The 17,879-nt window shown below is 45.9% G+C and overlaps 1 protein-coding gene and 1 long non-coding RNA gene across 2 annotated transcripts in view; one reads left to right on the plus strand and one right to left on the minus strand.

The window, feature by feature from the left end:
• DPT (dermatopontin) overlaps positions 1–17,879 on the plus strand; it is a 31,666-nt gene that overhangs the window by 5,126 nt on the left and 8,661 nt on the right. The window contains exon 2 of the mRNA XM_034789661.1: positions 2,124–2,249. Within this exon, the coding sequence (XP_034645552.1) occupies positions 2,124–2,249 (126 nt within the window). The remainder of the gene's footprint in view (positions 1–2,123; positions 2,250–17,879) is intronic.
• Positions 1–17,879, minus strand: part of LOC117887270 — a 39,229-nt gene that overhangs the window by 2,128 nt on the left and 19,222 nt on the right. The window lies entirely within an intron of this gene.

Consider the following 17,879-nt stretch of genomic DNA (forward strand, 5'->3'; position numbering starts at 1 on the left):
AGATGGAGCAGTGAGCACCCCCTGGCACATTGGAAAGTTGGCACCTGTAGCTCCAGCGCCAGAGGCGGTGCCTATACAAGAGCCTCATATTAACTTCTGAAGAGCTGCATGTGGCTCCAGAACCACAGGTTGGCCACCCCTGCTTTATGAGGTCTTCATCCCCCAGCCCCTCTTCATATTACATAGACTAATGCTGTGCCCTACCCTCAACAACCTGTTTATTTTTCAGGCACAATGTATAAACTTTTCTAACAAAGTGCGGTTTAATGTAAGTTTGTTGCCTCTTTTCCTTGGTTAGGATTCTGAGAAAGTGTTTTGTTGGAAGTGGGGAAAACAGATTCTGCAGTCTCTGAATCATTCATTCTCTCTCTCTCTCTCTCTCTCTCTCTCTCACACACACACACACACACACACACACACACACACACACACACACACANACACACACACACACACACACACACACACACACACACACACACACACACACACACACACCCCTCGGACACAGATTACATCATGGGCTAAGGAAGAAAATGTGTGTGGGAGTTGCCTGTTCACATGTTGGCAACATGGCCCAGTACATTTGTGGACTGTTTTTGTGCAGATTCTATGACCAACACTGGGAAAGCATTACACAGACCCGGGAATCAGGCTGCCTGCTTTTTAGACTGCCTTTGCCACGTGTTCCCATTCGTGCTAGCTGCCATAAACAAGCTGTTTTCCTCGCAGTTGTAGGTTTATTTTAAAGGGACAGCAGGGTGCATTTTTACACAGATCTACTGTATTGAATCCAGTAGGACTATTTGCATAGATGGAAACGGAAGCAGGGCTGCTTAGGTTTGTGTATAGTCCTCACCAGTCAACCTCAACAAGGAGTGAAGCCATGGGGAAGAGGAGCTAGCCTCCCGCAAGGACAGAGAGGTTGTGTGGGAGAGGAATGGGTCACTGCAGGGACTCATGTGAGGGAAACAGGGTTGCTAGTGGCACAAGCCAAATTGGACAGCAGGGTTGCCTATGGCCACGAGGAAGTGGGTGACAGGATCCCAAGGCCCTGGAGGAAATGGATGGTGGAGTTTCCTGCAGCCCTGGCAGAAGCAGATGACAGGAAGTTGCATGACCTCAGTGGAGCTGGACATTGTGAGGGCCTCCCTTGGCCTGAGCTGAAGTGCTTTAACTGCTTTCAGCTTTGCCTCAAGCACTTACCCTTCCCTTCTTGTACTTAATGGGCTGATAAAGGATGATGTTGGGCTGTATCACTCAGGTAATGGCATACTGTAAAACAAGGACACTATCAGCAAAACCAGCGGGCATGCACTTTTGTCCTGCTGCTCCACTTGAAGGAAATTTTGCATGGAATATTAAAAATAATAGATCTTTGTGCAGTGCCACTGCAGGAAAGAGTTTTACAGGAAAACAAAATTACCTAGGACAGTCTTTTTTTTCCTGGGAAAACATTGTGCTTGATGTTTCATTAGCAAAGCTCTGAAGGGGGAACATTGTGGTAGTATCATACCATCGGCTTTTCAGGCATCGTCTGCCCTACAAGGAAAAATGAGTTTTTTGTAACCCCGGGTTGTTGGTGGAGGACCTCCCTCATAACTTTTAGCCTAGTGGCTCAGTAAATTTAGCAAGTGTTTCATTTTGCAAATCCAAATTCAAACCTTGGCCAAGTCCTTTAATCTCCCCCCCAGAGAATGTCTCAGTTTCCCCACGTACAAAATAATATTGTAATGCTGTTACCAACTCTTGGGACTTTATTGCATAATATTTGATGTTTTTATTAAAGCCCCAGCTCCTGGATTCAGGTGATTACATGAGAAACTTAACTTTCATTTTCATCAAATCAGTTTCTAGCCCACAGGATTGCAGAGAAAAGCTTGAAAATGTGACCCCCTTGAGCCCTAAATGCTCAAATACCAGAAGGAAAAGAAAAAGAAGCATTAATTTAACATTTTAAAGCCAATCTTTGCCTGATTCATGATTTTTGAATATTTGGGGTTGGCAACACTGTATCATTTCCTTGCCCAGTGCTTTGAAAATGTAAATTGCTATATAAGTGCTGCTTTCTTCTTTAAAATATTACTTAATAATGTGTTTTGTTTTTCCCTCCCTTTTCTCAGGTATCAGACCTGTTCAAATAATGGACTGGTGGCAGGGTTCCAGAGCCAGTATTTTCCATCTGTGCTCGATCGGGAGTGGCAATTTTACTGCTGCCGCTACAGCCGGAGATGCCCATACTCCTGTAGGTGAGTTCCACAAGATTTACTACAGCCCAAATCTGCTCAGTTCTTGCTGCAAAGTGTTCAGAATTGTTGTCCTCCCAATGTAGCATAACTGACCATTGGGCCCTGTTGTCTTATGCATTGAGAAGAAGTTAGTTCTGTGTACCAAGGTGAAGCACGTATATTTCTGTTCTGGCTAAGCAGTATCACCTGGGGGTTGCATGGCTCAGGGGATTTGGGAACAGAGTAGGGAACTTTTCACCTCTAGTCACCTCACACAAATCATTCTCCAATTTTTTTGTAGTACATAGGCTGTTTGGGGACATCTGTGGAAATGAATTAGTGATCATAGTCCAAGGCCTGGTGAAGAGATGTCTGCATCTCAGAAAAGATCATCACAGTTGGCATTTGTTGGTCTCCTTGCTGGCAGTCTCATCAGGGAGGCTAAGGACTAACTGGGCCATGGGTACTGAGCTCCTCTGCTGCCCTAGATGTGGTCCTTCTAAAACAAGGAGAAAGTTTATTAGCAGGATATTAGAAGGCAAGTTTGCATTGCTCCTGCCTGCTCTGAGGTGAAACAGGGGACTTCAGTCTCCATGGTTGTTAATCCAGCATTTTTTTCCCTGGCACACTAAATAATTCTCTTATACATTTGTTAAGGAAACAATGTGTGTATAGCTTTGTGACCAGAACTAGTTTTTGAAGTGCATTCTTCATTGCGATGCATGTGAGATGTTCACATGCCTGCAGGCCTTATTGTTTGGCTGGCTGGCTACCAACCAAATGCAACAGCAGTGCATTAATTTTCAGAATCCAATCTCCTTACAGCCAGGAGGGAAAGAAACTGCATTTTTAAAAGCCTAAGTAAAAGGAGCTATAGCAAAATCTGTAAATGCCCCTCTGTGACTTTCCCACTTTATGTGGTCTGCAGATGCTCTGCATTTGCAAATTGTACTGACAGACCGGCCAAGTCTCCAGCATATGAGGGAAACTTTGTTTGGATTTCATTTTTAGGCAGATTTTAAAGTCTCCACCTCTTGTGAGGCAGAAATTTGTTGTGTGTGTTCCAATGAAACAGTTAAAATAATTTGTGTATGTATAGTACATATATATATAGTCAAATCACTCTCGTTCAAACAGTCTTGGTATTACCACTTGGCCATGCCCTGCAAATCTGAAGGCAGATTAGCACAAGTTCTAAAATAATAGTCTTGGGTTCATCATGTCTTGTGGTTCTCTCCTACACTACACACAAGCCTGAAGCCTGCCCATCTGTTTCAAAAAGACATGGCATTCTCCATTTCTTGTCGTCAGCTGTTGTGTAGTGTTTGTTGCACTGTTAAAGAGCAGCGATATTCCAATGCAGAAGTGGAAGCATTTTAAGGAGGATGAAATGCTTCCTCCATAAACAGGGTTAAATCCTGCTCGCAGATCCATGCAACAAATCTTGGCTCCTCTGTTCTACTCTCTGTGCTCAGATTCCCCAGTGACTGGGTTAGAGATCCATCCATTTAAACAGAGCAGGACACAGCAGTGGAGATCCACTGGACAGATCTGACAAGATTTTACCCACAGTTTGTTAAAGGTCTTTGGGATCCTCCAGGGGGACAGGGACATTATAAAGTCAGCTCTGCATTGTCTAACTTCTGCCTGACTCTGTGCTTTCATCTCTGGTCACTCACTCGAGGGTCCAGTTTGTTCTGTCCAAGGTACATGTCTAACCTCCTGCTTTCATGTCCTTCTTCCAGTCTTGTGCCATTTCCCATGTGGCTCCCTCAGCCTGGAACCCCTCCCTGGCCCAGTGTGTCATGCCCACTGACACTCTCCTTCTTAAAGTCCTTCCTTAAAACATGTTTCTTCCAAGTGGCCTACCACCCCTAGGCCTCCCCTCAAAGTAGTGTTAGCCAGACAGATACAAGATATAGTAGTAGAAGAACCCTACTGAACCACTGCAAGGGCCTTGGACATTGATGTACTTCGATCCCTCCTGTATTCTGCCTGTAGCACACAATAGTTTAGTCTCCCGAGGGCTGTAATACTTAGGTCTAATTCTGGTTGTTGGCTTGGTGTGGGGGTGGCTAGGTGGGGTTTAGTGGCCTGTGCTATACAGGAGGTCATGATCCAGTGGTCTGTTGCTAGGCAGGTATACCCCGTCACCCCTTTGGGGGGAGTTATGACCCTACAGTCAAGTTAATTGGGGTGCCTTTCCATGCAGGGCAGCGTGGCCTAGTGGTCAGAGTTGAGAGGGCTGGCTTCCTGTGGAGGGTGGTAGGGCCTAATGGCAAGATTCAGCGGGCCCATGCTTTGGTGCAGGGCAGCGCAGCCTAATGGCCAAAAAGCGGGGTGGGCCACCACCCATGGTTGGGTTGGCAGCTTGGGCAGGTGGACCCTGGCCCTCCCTACTCCGCCAGGGTCCTATCAGCAGCGAGAGTATCTGCCACTGGGTCAGCAGGGATCTGTCCAAAACACACTGACTGCGTTCCCGGTTCCATAACCGGATCAATGTCTGCTCCAGAGTCTGCAGGCCCTCTGGTTCTCTGGGGTACTTGGCCGGCGCAGCTCTTTACGACTCCTTCTCTTGGGCTTCCATGGCTAGCCAGGTAAAGGTGGGGGGGTGGCATTGTATGTCAATAGTGAAATAAGCTGTAAAGAAATAATAGTTGATGGATTAGATAACACAGAGTCCATCTGGGCAATACTCACACTGGGTAATAGGACTACTAGAGCCTCTCCGGGGATAGTGCTTGGAGTGTGCTATAGACCGCCGGGATCGACCCAGGATATGGATAAGGAACTATTTAATGTCTTTAGAGAAGTAATTACTAATAGAAACTGTGTAATTATGGGGGACTTTAACTTCCCGGATATAGATTGGGGAACAAACGCTAGTAGTAATAATAGGGCTCAGATGTTCCTAGATGTGATTGCTGATCAATTCCTTCATCAAGTGGTAGCTGAACCGACGAGGGGGGAGGCCATTTTAGATTTGATTCTGGTGAGTAGTGAGGACCTCGTTGAGGACGTGGTAGTGGGGGACAATTTGGGCTCCAGTGATCATGAGCTAATTCGGTTTAAAATACATGGGAGGAGTAACAGAATTAAGTCAAAGACTAGGGTTTATAATTTTAAAAAGGCCAATTTTAACAAATTAAGGGGACTGGTAAGGGAAGTGGATTGGGCAAATGTATTAATGGATCTAAAGGCAGAAGAAGCCTGGGATTACTTCAAGTTTAAGATGCATGAGCTGTCGGAGGCCTGCATTCCAAAAAAGGGAAAAAGATTACAAAGCAGGAGATTTAGACCGAGCTGGATGAGCGACCGACTCAAAGCGGCGATTAGGAAAAAACAGAAAGCGTACAAAGAGTGGAAGAGGGGAGGGATTAGTAAAGAAACTTACCTTAGCGAAGTCAGAGAATGTAGAGATAGAGTGAGAAAGGCCAAAGGCCGTGTAGAGTTGGACCTAGCGAGGGGAATTAAAAGCAATAGTAAGAGGTTTTACAGCCACATAAATAGGAAGAAAGCAAAGAAAGAAGAAGTGGGACCGCTGAAGACTATTGCTGGAGAGGAGATTAAAGACAATCTAGGCATGGCGCAATATCTCAATGAATATTTTGCATCGGTGTTCAATGAGGCCAATGAAGGTATTAGGGATGCTAGCACCACTACAGAGGGGCATTCAGGATGGGGGATTACCGTATCCGAGGTAGAAACAAACCTTGAATGCCTTAATGGGGCTAAGTCGGGAGGACCGGACGATCTTCACCCGAGAATATTGAAGGAATTGGCGCGGGAAATAGCAGGCCCATTAGCGATAATATTTAATGAATCTGTAAACTCGGGGGTGGTTCCATTAGACTGGAGAATAGCTAATGTGGTTCCTATTTTCAAGAAAGGGAAAAAAAGTGATCCGGGTAACTACAGGCCTGTTAGTTTAACATCTGTAGTGTGCAAGGTGTTCGAGAAAATTCTGAAAGAGAAACTAGTTGAGGACCTGGAGGTTAGTGGCAATTGCGATAAATTACAACATGGTTTTACGAAGGGCAGATCGTGCCAAACGAATCTGATCTCCTTCTTTGAGAAAGTAACGGATTTATTAGATAAGGGAAATGCGGTGGACCTGATATACCTGGATTTCAGTAAAGCGTTTGATACTGTACCCCATGAGGAATTATTGGTTAAACTGAAAAACATGGGGATCGATATGAAAATCCAGAGGTGGATAAGGAATTGGTTAATGGGGAGAATGCAGCGGGTCGTATTAAAGGGTGAACTGTCAGGTTGGAGGGAGGTTACTAGTGGAGTGCCTCAAGGTTCGGTTTTGGGACCCATTTTATTTAATTTATTTATAACTGACCTCGGAACCGATTGCAGAAGTGGGCTGATAAAGTTTGCGGATGATACAAAGGTGGGAGGCGTTGTAAATTCGGAGGAGGATAGGGATATCCTGCAGGGAGACTTGAATGAGCTTGTGAATTGGAGTATCAGAAATAGGATGAAATTTAATAGTAAAAAGTGTAAGGTGATGCATTTGGGGATGACTAATAAAAATTTTAGTTACAAGATAGGGACACATTGGTTAGAAGTAACGGAAGAGGAGAAGGACCTAGGGGTCCTCGTAGACCGCAGGATGACTATGAGTCGACAATGCGACGTGGCGGTGAAAAAAGCCAATGCTGTCTTGGGATGCATTAGGCGAGGTATATCTAGTAGGGATAAGGAGGTCCTGCTTCCGTTGTACAAGGCGTGGTGAGACCTCATTTGGAGTACTGTGTGCAGTTCTGGTCTCCCATGTTTAAAAAAGATGAACTCAAACTGGAACGGGTGCAGAGAAGGGCCACTAGGATGATCAGAGGAATGGAAAACCTGTCGTATGAAAAGAGACTGGAGGAGCTTGGGTTGTTTAGTCTGACAAAGCGAAGGCTGAGGGGGGATATGATTGCTATCTTTAAATATATTAGAGGGATTAATACGAGGGAGGGAGAAGAATTATTCCAGCTCAGTACTAATGTGGATACGAGAACGAATGGATATAAACTGGCCGTGGGGAAGTTCAGGCTTGAAATTAGACGAAGGTTTCTGACCGTCAGAGGGGTGAAATATTGGAACGGCCTTCCGAGGGAAACGGTGGGGGCGACGGACCTGTCTGGTTTTAAGATTAAGTTAGATAAATTTATGGAGGGAATGGTTTAACGGTAAAACATAGTAGTCAAGGAAAACTAAGCAAGGGTAGGGAAATTGTATAATGGCTGACAGGGGTCAGGCTGGAGACTCTTGCCTATATGCTCGGGGTCTTACTGATCGCCATATTTGGGGTCGGGAAGGAATTTTCCTCCAGGGCAGATTGGCTGAGCCTCTGGAGGTTTTTCGCCTTCCTCCGCAGCATGGGGCAGGGATCTCTAGCAGGAGGGTTTCTGCCGATTGAAGTCACCTAAAACAGGATTGGGGACTTCAACAGCAGAGTCCAGGGAAGGGGTAGGGACGGTTTTATGGCCTGCAGCATGCAGGGGGTCAGACCAGATGATCATAATGGTCCCTTCTGACCTTAAAGTCTATGAGTCTATGAGTCCTGGGTCTTGGCATGCCTGGCCTCTGCAGTCTGGGACTCCGACAGCTCCTGGACAGGAACCCCCGCAACACATATTGTCTTCTCAGTGGTCAGAGCAGACTGAGTGGGCTGCTCCCTTTTATAATGTGGTTCCAGTTGGAGCATGCCCAGCAGGGGAGAGGGGGCCTGGCTTCCTCAGCCCACAGCATAGGGTTAACCTCTTCTTGCCCAATGCAGGGCAGATATACCCCCTCACATGACTCATTCTGGTCTTGCACTCTGTGATTCCAACAGAAAATATGAAACAAGGCCCTGCTAAACTTCACTGCTCAGCACTTGTTTTTCCTTCACTTCTCATCCACCAGCCATTAGCTATACATGGTCCATTTAGATGCAGGGACCATGTCTTCTGAATTATCCATGAAGCATCACACCCACTATTGGAGCTATGTAAGTAATAATAATGATAAATGCAAGATTAATTGTTTATTTCAATACCTGTCCAATTCTGATAACATCTCTCTCTCTCTTCCCCCCACCTCTCTCTCTCTCTCTGTCAGAGGCTCCCAGACTGTGGCCTAGTCTGTGGAACAATTTCTGGTTGTCTGTGGAGAACTAGCTGTTCACATGGTGCTGGCTTCTCCTTCTTGCTTCCAGCTGCTCAATTGCCTTAAAAGGCATGTACCAATACAGGCATATTTTCCTAATATTACTTTTCCATGTATGCAGTTACTGTAGTTGCCTCATGGACAATGTGGGAGTCACAAGAAAATGTGTTTCACACTACCAAAATGTTTGTGAATCCCTGATTTACTCTCATCTAAATCAAAACGAGCCCTTCACTGTGGTATCTCAGTGCAGGGAGATTTCTACGGAAAACTAATAGGAGCCAGAGATTCACAGAGTAGTTTGAGAACGAAGATGTTCTTATCTCATTTGTCTGACCCCCTTTCCCACTCAAAATGTTTTCATGCCCGTTTCTGCATCTTCTCTTGCAAATCTATAAGCAATATATCTATCGCTCATATTTTGGGTTTCACTTTAGACTGCATATGTGTTTCACCTGAAGGAGAAAATGATCAATTATCCTACCCCAATGCTCCTCATGCAATGAAAAGTTCCTTCCTAAGAGACAGAGTCTTCCCAATATACAGTGGGCCGGCACACAACTTGTTAGAATCTTTCCAACTTCTCAGCGTAAATATAAAGTTCATTTATCTTTCACTTCTTCAGATTATAGATACTACTTATTAGAACACTTTTTTAAGGCACCATTATATAACTAAGACCCATGCTTAAGTGCTTTGCTGAACAGGGGTGGACTTAAGCACATGCTTAACATTGAACATATGTTCTCAGCACTAACTCCCAGGGAAACTCCTCTATACGCACCCCTTTGCAAGCTACAACAGTAGCCTGTTCCAGTCTCAGATTTTTGAACTTGATATTTTTTGGGAGTTCTTGTTTTTTTTCCTACCATGATAAGCCTTGTTCTTGAATTCCATGGATTTCTACCATACCGAAGATTGTTAAATTAATTACAGGAGAGGGAAAAAACACAATACTCTACCTGCCCGGGGAAATGCTACAAAAGTAAAATACGTCGGGTGGTGGGGGACCAGGTGTCCGCCATCTCTCTGGAAGGAACCAAATGTAATCTAATTGGAAAGGCAACAAATCCCTTGCAGATGTGGACACGTCATTACTAAATAACCCCATTAGACCTCATATTTTTCTTTTCGTAGGGTAATTGAAAAACTTGACTCGATGCTCACAAAAGCAAACACATGTCACCAGAGCAGCCGAAAGTCTGCATAGACTGTTTATGATTGTTTCCCTTCTCCAAACAACCAGCATTGTTGAGTGCCAGAAGGTCTGGCTTGCGCTGTGGCTGCTTTCTCTCTCAGTTAGATTGTCCAGGCAACTACACCATTTTCCAAGGGTTTACAGTTTATTGGCCCTAAAGGAAGTGTCTGTTTCCTTTATCCAAGCTGCCATCAAAACCATATTATAATCCATGGGAGCTTTAACTGGCACCTCTGAGATTATAAGCAATGCAGTTACAGAGTCAGAAAAGTAACTGCAGAATTGGAAACCCACATTTATACTCTCAATACCTTCCGGTTGAATGTGGTCATTTTAAGGCAAAAGTGAAGTTTTGTTGCTGACATATACCCCAGGGAATACAACCTGACGAATTCAGTCTCCATGGCTATCAGTTAGCCACCTTGCAAGAGATCCTAATTCATTTAAGGTTGAAAAACTACCTAACGCTATTTCAGTCCTTTCCTTTTGCAGAATGGACAGCAGCTCCCAGATCACACAGAGATTTGCATCATGCCAGCGTCTACAGGCCCTCAGCTGAGATCGTGGCGCATTGTCAGACACTGTGCATATACATGATAAGACATGGTTCCTGCGCCAAAGAATTTGTAGTCTAACTAGACAAGAGAGGGGAAGGAGAGGTGAAGTGATTTGCCTACAGCCACCCAGCAGAACTGGGGATACAGCCCAGGACTCCTGATGCCCCAGTCCAGTGTCCCATCCATACTGCCCCCATAAAAGGCTCACTGCCTTTGCAGCAGCTCCAGGCGCCTTGTAGCTCTTGAAGCCTTAGCAGCCTTCCTCTCTTGGGGCTCTACTAAAATCATGCACTAGGCTAGAGCCTCTCCCGAAGCATTACTAAAAGGAGACCTCCCTTCGCTTTTCAACACAGGCTGCTTACTAGGAGGGGATACCCATAATTCCCAACTCCAAAAGTATGAAAATCTTCCTCTCTGTTAAACAAGCAATTAACTCCCATGTGCTGCAAACATGCCACATGAAGGCATCACCACCGGTAATACAAAATTCCCCTTAGCAAAACCACATTCTTTACACAACTACAAACGGCACCTGAAGCAACATGGCCACCTGTGGGCCACTGCTTATCCTGAGAGATCACAGGTATAAGGTCCATGTGAAATAGAAGGCCGCAGCTTTTGGTCACGGCTCCATTGGAGGAAGTGCTGCATGATGATGAGCAAAGACCAGGTTAAAGAGCAGCTTCTCATCTCACTGGCCATATGGTTGTATAATAAATCTGCAATTTACAAGCAAGATAAGGCATCGTTAGCAATACAGCCACTATTGGGGAAGGGGCACAGTGGATAGAGCTGTAGAGTGTGAGTCAAGGGCATAAGAACATAAGAACGGCCATACTGGGTCAGACCAAGGTCCATCTAGCCCAGTATCCTGTCTTCCGACAGTGACCAATGCCAGGTGTCCCAGAGGCAATGAACGGAACAGGTAATCATCAAGTGATCCATCCCCTGTCGCCCATTCTCAGCTTCTGGCAAATAGAGGCTAGGGACACCATCCCTGACTATCCTGGCTAATAGCCATTGATGGACCTATCCTCCATGAATGTATCTAGTTCTTTTTTGAACCCTGTTGTAGTCTTGACCTTCACAACATCCTCTGGCAAGGAGTTCCACAAGTTTGATTGTGTGTTTTGTGAAAAAATACTTCCTTTTGTTTGTTTTAAACCTGCTGCCTATTAATGTCATTTGGTGACCCTTAATTCTTGTGTTGTGAGAAGGAGTAAATAACACTTCCTTATCTACTTTCTCTACACCAGTCATGATTTTATAGACCTCTCATATCCCCCCTTAGTTGTCTTTTTTCCAAGCTGAAAAGTCCCAGTTTTATTAATCTCTCCTCATATGGCAGATGCTCCATACCCCTAATCATTTTTGTTGCCCTTTTCTGAACCTTTTCCAATTCCAATATATCTTTTTTTGAGATGGGGTGACCATATCTGCACGCAGTATTTAAGATGTGGGCATATCATGGATTTATATAGAGGCAATATGATATTTTCTGTCTTATTATCTATCCCTTTCTTAATGATTCCCAATATTCTGTTAGCCTTTTTGACTGCCGCTGCACACTGAGTGGATGTTGTCAGAGAACTATCCACAATGACTCCAAGATCTCTTTCATGAGTGGTAACAGTGCAAGAGGATGCCACTACATCATCTGGAAGGAGGGGCCCAACTATGGGATTGTTTCCCTCTGTTCCAGTTGGATGTTCTCCTTCCCTGAGACTTTCATCCTCCTCAACAGCACAGAGGCTGTCAGACTGGGGATGGGACTGTTTTACTGTGTCTCAGAAAGTCTCATCTATGTACCTCTCTGTCTCCCTTAGCTTCTCCAGCTCAGCCACCCTGGTTTCCAAAGCCCGTACATGGTCTCTGAGGGCCCGGCGCTCCTTGCACCGAATGCACACATATGCCACCTGCCCATAGGGCAGGTAATCATACATGCTGCATTGGGTGCAATAAACTGGATCGCCCCCACTCTGTAGCTGCACTTCTGCCTGCATTCTCTTTTACTCTTGAAGTTAGTTCCTTTGCTGAAGTTTTGTTTTTATCAGGGGGTGTTTTTTGGCTTAAGTTTAAAGAATGGTAAGTGTATCTAGCCCCCCTTCACACCCCCTCTCTGTAAACTCCCTCGCAAAACTCCCCTGTTAGCCGCTTCTGTTCGCTAGCTCCTCTGGTCACTTAGGAGCAGGTTTTTCAAAGGATTTTAAAGGACCCTCACTTATATTCCCTGCTTATATTAACTGACTCTGCCATGAAATCTCTGTGTGAGTTTAGGTGAGTCATTTAAATTCTCTTGGCCTAATTTTCAAAGATGCTGAGCACCTGTAGCTCCCATTGACTTTGCTGGGTTTGTGGGTGCTCAGTACTTCTGAAAATCAGGCCACCACGGCCATAGTTTCCTCATCTGTAAAATAGACATAATGCTACTGACCCACCTTCCTAAACTGCTCTGAGATCGTGGCTGAGACATGCTAGTAATTATTGTTTATTATTACAGACCTCTGCCTGGGTTGAATAAAATAATGTTACCTGTATTATTAACCTCTTATGCATTTATTCTTCCCCAGGGAGAACAAAATCCTCCTTCCAAACTAAAATAAAAATCATGTTAAAGATGCAGAGCCTTTAAAGACGTCTTTTATGCAACACATATCCTGGCCCACCCTAACACTTGAAGAATTTAAGTCACGATACACCAAAAACAACCACACAAAACTCTAGGAAAAATCTACATGCCAACATTAAGGACAAAGAGAAAATCCATTACAAAATATATATTAATGTACTCCTGCCATGTTCCACACACACACAAACTGACGCCTGCTTTTCTTTTGTGCATTTCTACATTCAAACCCATTCCTGGAGACGGATTCCACCCCCCATCAGCTGAACAAGCACAACCAGGACAGTGGAACTTTCAAGTTTCACCCCCAGGGGTGTGCTCTGCTCTGTTAATGTGTCTCAGCACTGACTGAAAAGGAGATGGTCGTTTACATTTATATCCTTGGCCTTGCTTCTGAGACTGCTGCCAAGAAGCAGTGATGCAGACACCTGTTCACTAGGCCCTGGACTGAGACCACGGAGTTAGTCCACATAGGCCATTGTACAACATTTAGATGGTAATAACTTAGATTCACTACCAGCCTGGTCTGGACTTAAAGTAGCAACCTCCAGCAGTGGTGAAAGGCTCCATATCCATTACCAATCACATACGCCAGTCAGCTCAGTTTAAGAGATTTTTAGCCATTTACATACATGACATCTGTGTTTCTGGGTATTGAAAAGGACCAGTAGTAACATGCAGAGCACGATCTCTCTGTGTTTTGGCTCCAAACTCCAAAAAGGGGTGAAAGACAAAGTGAAGATAATAGCACATCGCCCAGCAATAGGATTAATTATTTGCATCTCTCTCTAAAGGATAGCATGCAATCAGGCTGACCTTGAGACATATAGGCTTACAGGAAGAGTTACATAAACGAGCACAGCTAATGTCAAAGAAAATAGAATTAGACAGACAGACCACAAAGATCTAAGTGACCTTGAACCATGCTGTCCTAGCCCTATTTATAGCATTCCTCTCCAGAACAAAAGGGGCTCAGGAGCATCTGTATTCATAATAAAGCAAAACTCAAAGGCTCCAGTCTACATCCCATTAGTTTTGGTAGACTCAAGGGATCGATGGTAGGGGCTTGATTCTCATTTACTCCATTCCCATATTTGGGGCAGGAAGTGTGGAATGGGGAAGGGCAAAAGTAGCTTTAGATGACCTTTGCACTCCCCACATTCTGATGTGGTGCAAGGACCTGCCTAGCCCATAGTGTAAGTTAGAGCAACCTCAGGGATGTTCTGTCTTTCACTCAGCTTCCCAGGGCCAGTTATGGACTCTGGGTGTAGAGAATAGTTATTGTGTGGTGTGTTGTGGCCTCGCCCCTGATGTGCCCATTCCACCTCCTGTACTGGAGCCTGGGAACAAGGACAGTATTGTGTTCTTATTCCAGCTCTACACCAGCTGGGGAGACCTCCTGCATGGGGATATCCTCAGGGGGCTGTTTACATCTACTCAGGGGCTCCTTTATACTGCTAGAGTGGCTTACTGTAAGAGTCCTTACTGTAAGTGAAAATCAGGCATTAGATAAGATAGTAACATAAATAGTCAAGCTGATTTGCCCATGTTGCGAAGTCTCTGATGTTGCTTAAAATAATACATATTTAGGGCTTCTGATTTTTGGTTTTAACCAATAAATACTGATAAAACACCCATGACACAAAAAGAGAAAAAATAAAAAATGGGTATTTATCCAGTAAACCCCAAACTCCACATCCTGAAATGATGGTATCTAAGAGCTTATCTACACAGAGCAGGAATGCAGACTATGAGGGTGTGATTTTGAAAGTGCACTAACGTGTTGCGCATTAATTCCTCTGAGTAAACCCCACTGGTGTGACTAAAGGTTCCCTCGTGTGCTTTAACATAGTTCTGGTTGGAACCTTTCAGAGAGATTACTTATTGCAGCATGTATTACTGTAATGAGTAACATATGGGTAGGATAGGAGGTGGAATGGGCATGTCAAGGCCAAGGCTAGAGCATGCTACACATGACTATTCTCTGCTGCCAGGGTCCATAATGGGCCAGGAGAAGCTCAGTGCAAGACAGAACATTGGTGCAAGATACATTAGAATTGGAAAAGGTACAGAGAAGGTCAACAAAAATGATTAGGGGTATGGAGGAGATGGCATGGGATGGATAACTCAATAATTGCCCTGTTCTGTTCATTCCCTCTTGGAAGACAGGATACTGGGCTAGATGCACCATTGGTCTGACCCAGTATGGCCATTCTTATGGTCTTATGTGATATACATTGCTTATTACAGTACATTCAAAGAGAGAGCCCGAAAAATCCCCAATGTTTGGACATCTACATAAAACTCACAAATTGTTAAAAATTCCCTGCCAATGATATTCATAAACCCTGAAAAACAGAAGCCCTAGATATATATTTTAAGAGCGTGAAGGCAGATGTATCCAAAGCAGAAATAATATAGTGCCAGCTATCAATCACAATAATACTCCAACTGAGTTTGCCTCAGTTTAGAGGGTCGCAAACATAGTCTAAGACAAGTTGCCATCTCACTTGGGAACGACTGAAAAGAGATTTTGCCACGTATGCCGCACTTATATTTGGGATGGATCAGTGTTCACATCACACTCCCTGTCAGTACCTGGCCCAAGCTGGGGAAGCTAATGATCCAACCAGCGGACCAAATTCGGCCATGAATCCTAGTCACGTGAGTAGGATTGCCAGTTTCTAATCGTACAAAACCAAACACCTACACCCTGCCCCTGCCCCCCCACTTCTCTAAGGCCCCGCCCCTGCTCGCTCCATCCCGCCTCCCAACATTGCTCACTCTCCCTCTGCACTCACTTTCACTGGGCTGGGGTTGGGGACTGGGAGGGGGGAGAGGGCTCTGGCTGGGGGTGCAGGCTCTGGGGTGGGCCTGGGGATGAGGAGTTTGGGGTTCAGAAGGGGGCTCCAGGCTGGGGCGAGGGGTTGGAGTTTGAGGGGGGTTGCGGGGTGTGGGCTCCAGGAGGGAGTTTGGGTGTGGGAGGGGACTCTGGGCTGAGACAGGGGTGTGGGGTCCTGGTGGCACTTACTGCCGCTCCCAGGAAGCAGCTGCTAGGTCCCTGAGGCCGCTAGTTGCATCAGTGAGACTCCATGAGCTGTGGCTGCCCTTGCACCTGCAGTGTGCTGCCACCCCGCAGCTCCCATTGGTCACAGTTCCCAGCCAATGGGAGCTGCTCAGCCGGCACTCAGGGCACGGACAACGCATGGAGCCTTCCTGGCTGCCCATGCACATAAAGGCCATAGGGATCTGGTGGCTGCTTCTGGGAGCCACGCAGAGCTAGGGCAGGCAAAGAGTCTGCCTTAACCCTGGGCCCCTACTGTACCACCGACTGGACTTTTAACGGCCTGGTCAGCAGTGCCAACCGGAGCCGCTAGGGTCACTTTTCGACCGGGCGTTCAGGTCAAAAACCAGATGCCTGGCAACCCAACACTTGAGGCACATTGTGCATATGCTAAGAAGACAACTCTGGGCCTGATCCAGATCTCTTCAGGGATCTCAGTGGGAGTTGAATTGAGGTCTATCACACAAATTCTCTTATCCGCAGAGGACATCTCTGTCTCCTTCCTACTATCAGAAAACCCAGCTCAGTATCATCCATTCCCCTGGCTGTGTTATTCCTCCCTTCAGACAGGGTGTTTTTTTTTTTGTTTTGTTTTTTTGTTAATATTGTTAATATCAGGGTTGGAAGGGACCTCAGGAGGTCATCTAGTCCAAACTCCTGCTCAAAGCAGGACCAATCCCCAGACAGATTTTTGCCCCAGATCCCTAAATGGCCCCCTCAAGGATTGAACTCACAACCTGAGTTTAGCAGGCCAATGATCAAACCACTGAGCTTTCCCTCCCTCTCCCCCATTCAGTTGTCTGCAGCAGTTGCCTGTATCAGTGATGAAATGTTGTTGTATGTGGATCATCACTTAACAACACAGCACCACAGAGACTGGGTTGATCGCCAGCCCCCTGACTGGCACGCTGACATGGATGCTGTTACACAGACCTGATCACACACTTCTCAGATAAGACCAGGCAGTGTTGCACTCATGCTGCAATCACTAATTTTAGGGTTACCATATCTCATAAATAAAAAAAGAGGACCCTCCCCGGGCCCTGGCCCCACCCATTTCCCCACCCCTAGCCCCGCCCCAACTCCACTCCTTCCCCATTCTAACTCCGCCCCCTCCTCCCTTCCACTCCCAGCCAGGGGGAAAGGGCTGCCCAAGCGCTACCGGCTTCAGGGTTTGCCGGGCAGCCTCCAGACCCTGCGCCCCCGGCTGGGCGCTTCCCCTCCCGGGCTCCAGCTGCGCTGGGGAAGCGCCGGCTGGGGGCCGCAGGGTCTGGAGGCTGCCCGGCAAACCGTGAAGCCAGTAGCGCTCGGGCTTTGGGCAGCCCCTATGCCTCCGGACCCTGCGCCCCCAGCCGGGCACTTCCCCTCCCGGGCTCCGGCGGCGCAGGGTCCGGAGGCACGGGGGCTGACCGAAGCCGGTAGCGCTCGGGCAGCCCGGCTCTTAAACAGAGCCGAAGAGTTGGGGAGGAGCAGAGCCGCCATTTTCCCGGACATGTTCGGCTTTTTGGCAATTCCCCCCGGACGGGGGTTTGACTGCCGAAAAGCCGGACATGTCCGGGAAAAAGAGGACGTATGGTAACCCTACTAATTTGTTTGATGATGGTGTATGGTTAGGGGATAGGTCGGTGGCAGAAGAATGCCTGTGGGGTAAAAAGGAATCAGCTCCTGATGCCTTTAAGGTCTTAAACAGCAGCATCAGAATTCTAACCTGATTCTTATTTTCATTTGCCCGGGAATAATATTTTGTCAACGGTGATGTTGCACTGGATGGTCTTTTCCTTTCATTTTCAAGAGCAGAAAATGACCTGTAATTAAGTCACATCTGCTATGTACAGAGAAAATAAACAGCTCAATAATATGGTAAACAAAGTAATGTAAAATGCATTTAATTATACAGCCATTGGTGGCAATTCCAGAGAATTTTCACAGAAACAGTTCTGGTATAAAACAGCCTAAGATAATATGTAAATATGATCTTTTTGAAAAATCAGAAACATTTGCCTTAAAATATTCTTTCAGTTTCTGATAGTTCCCATAGTTACAGGTTAGGGACCTG

This window comes from Trachemys scripta, chromosome 1 (assembly GCF_013100865.1).
Source record: "Trachemys scripta elegans isolate TJP31775 chromosome 1, CAS_Tse_1.0, whole genome shotgun sequence".
In the NCBI taxonomy this organism is placed as follows: Eukaryota; Metazoa; Chordata; order Testudines; family Emydidae; genus Trachemys; species Trachemys scripta.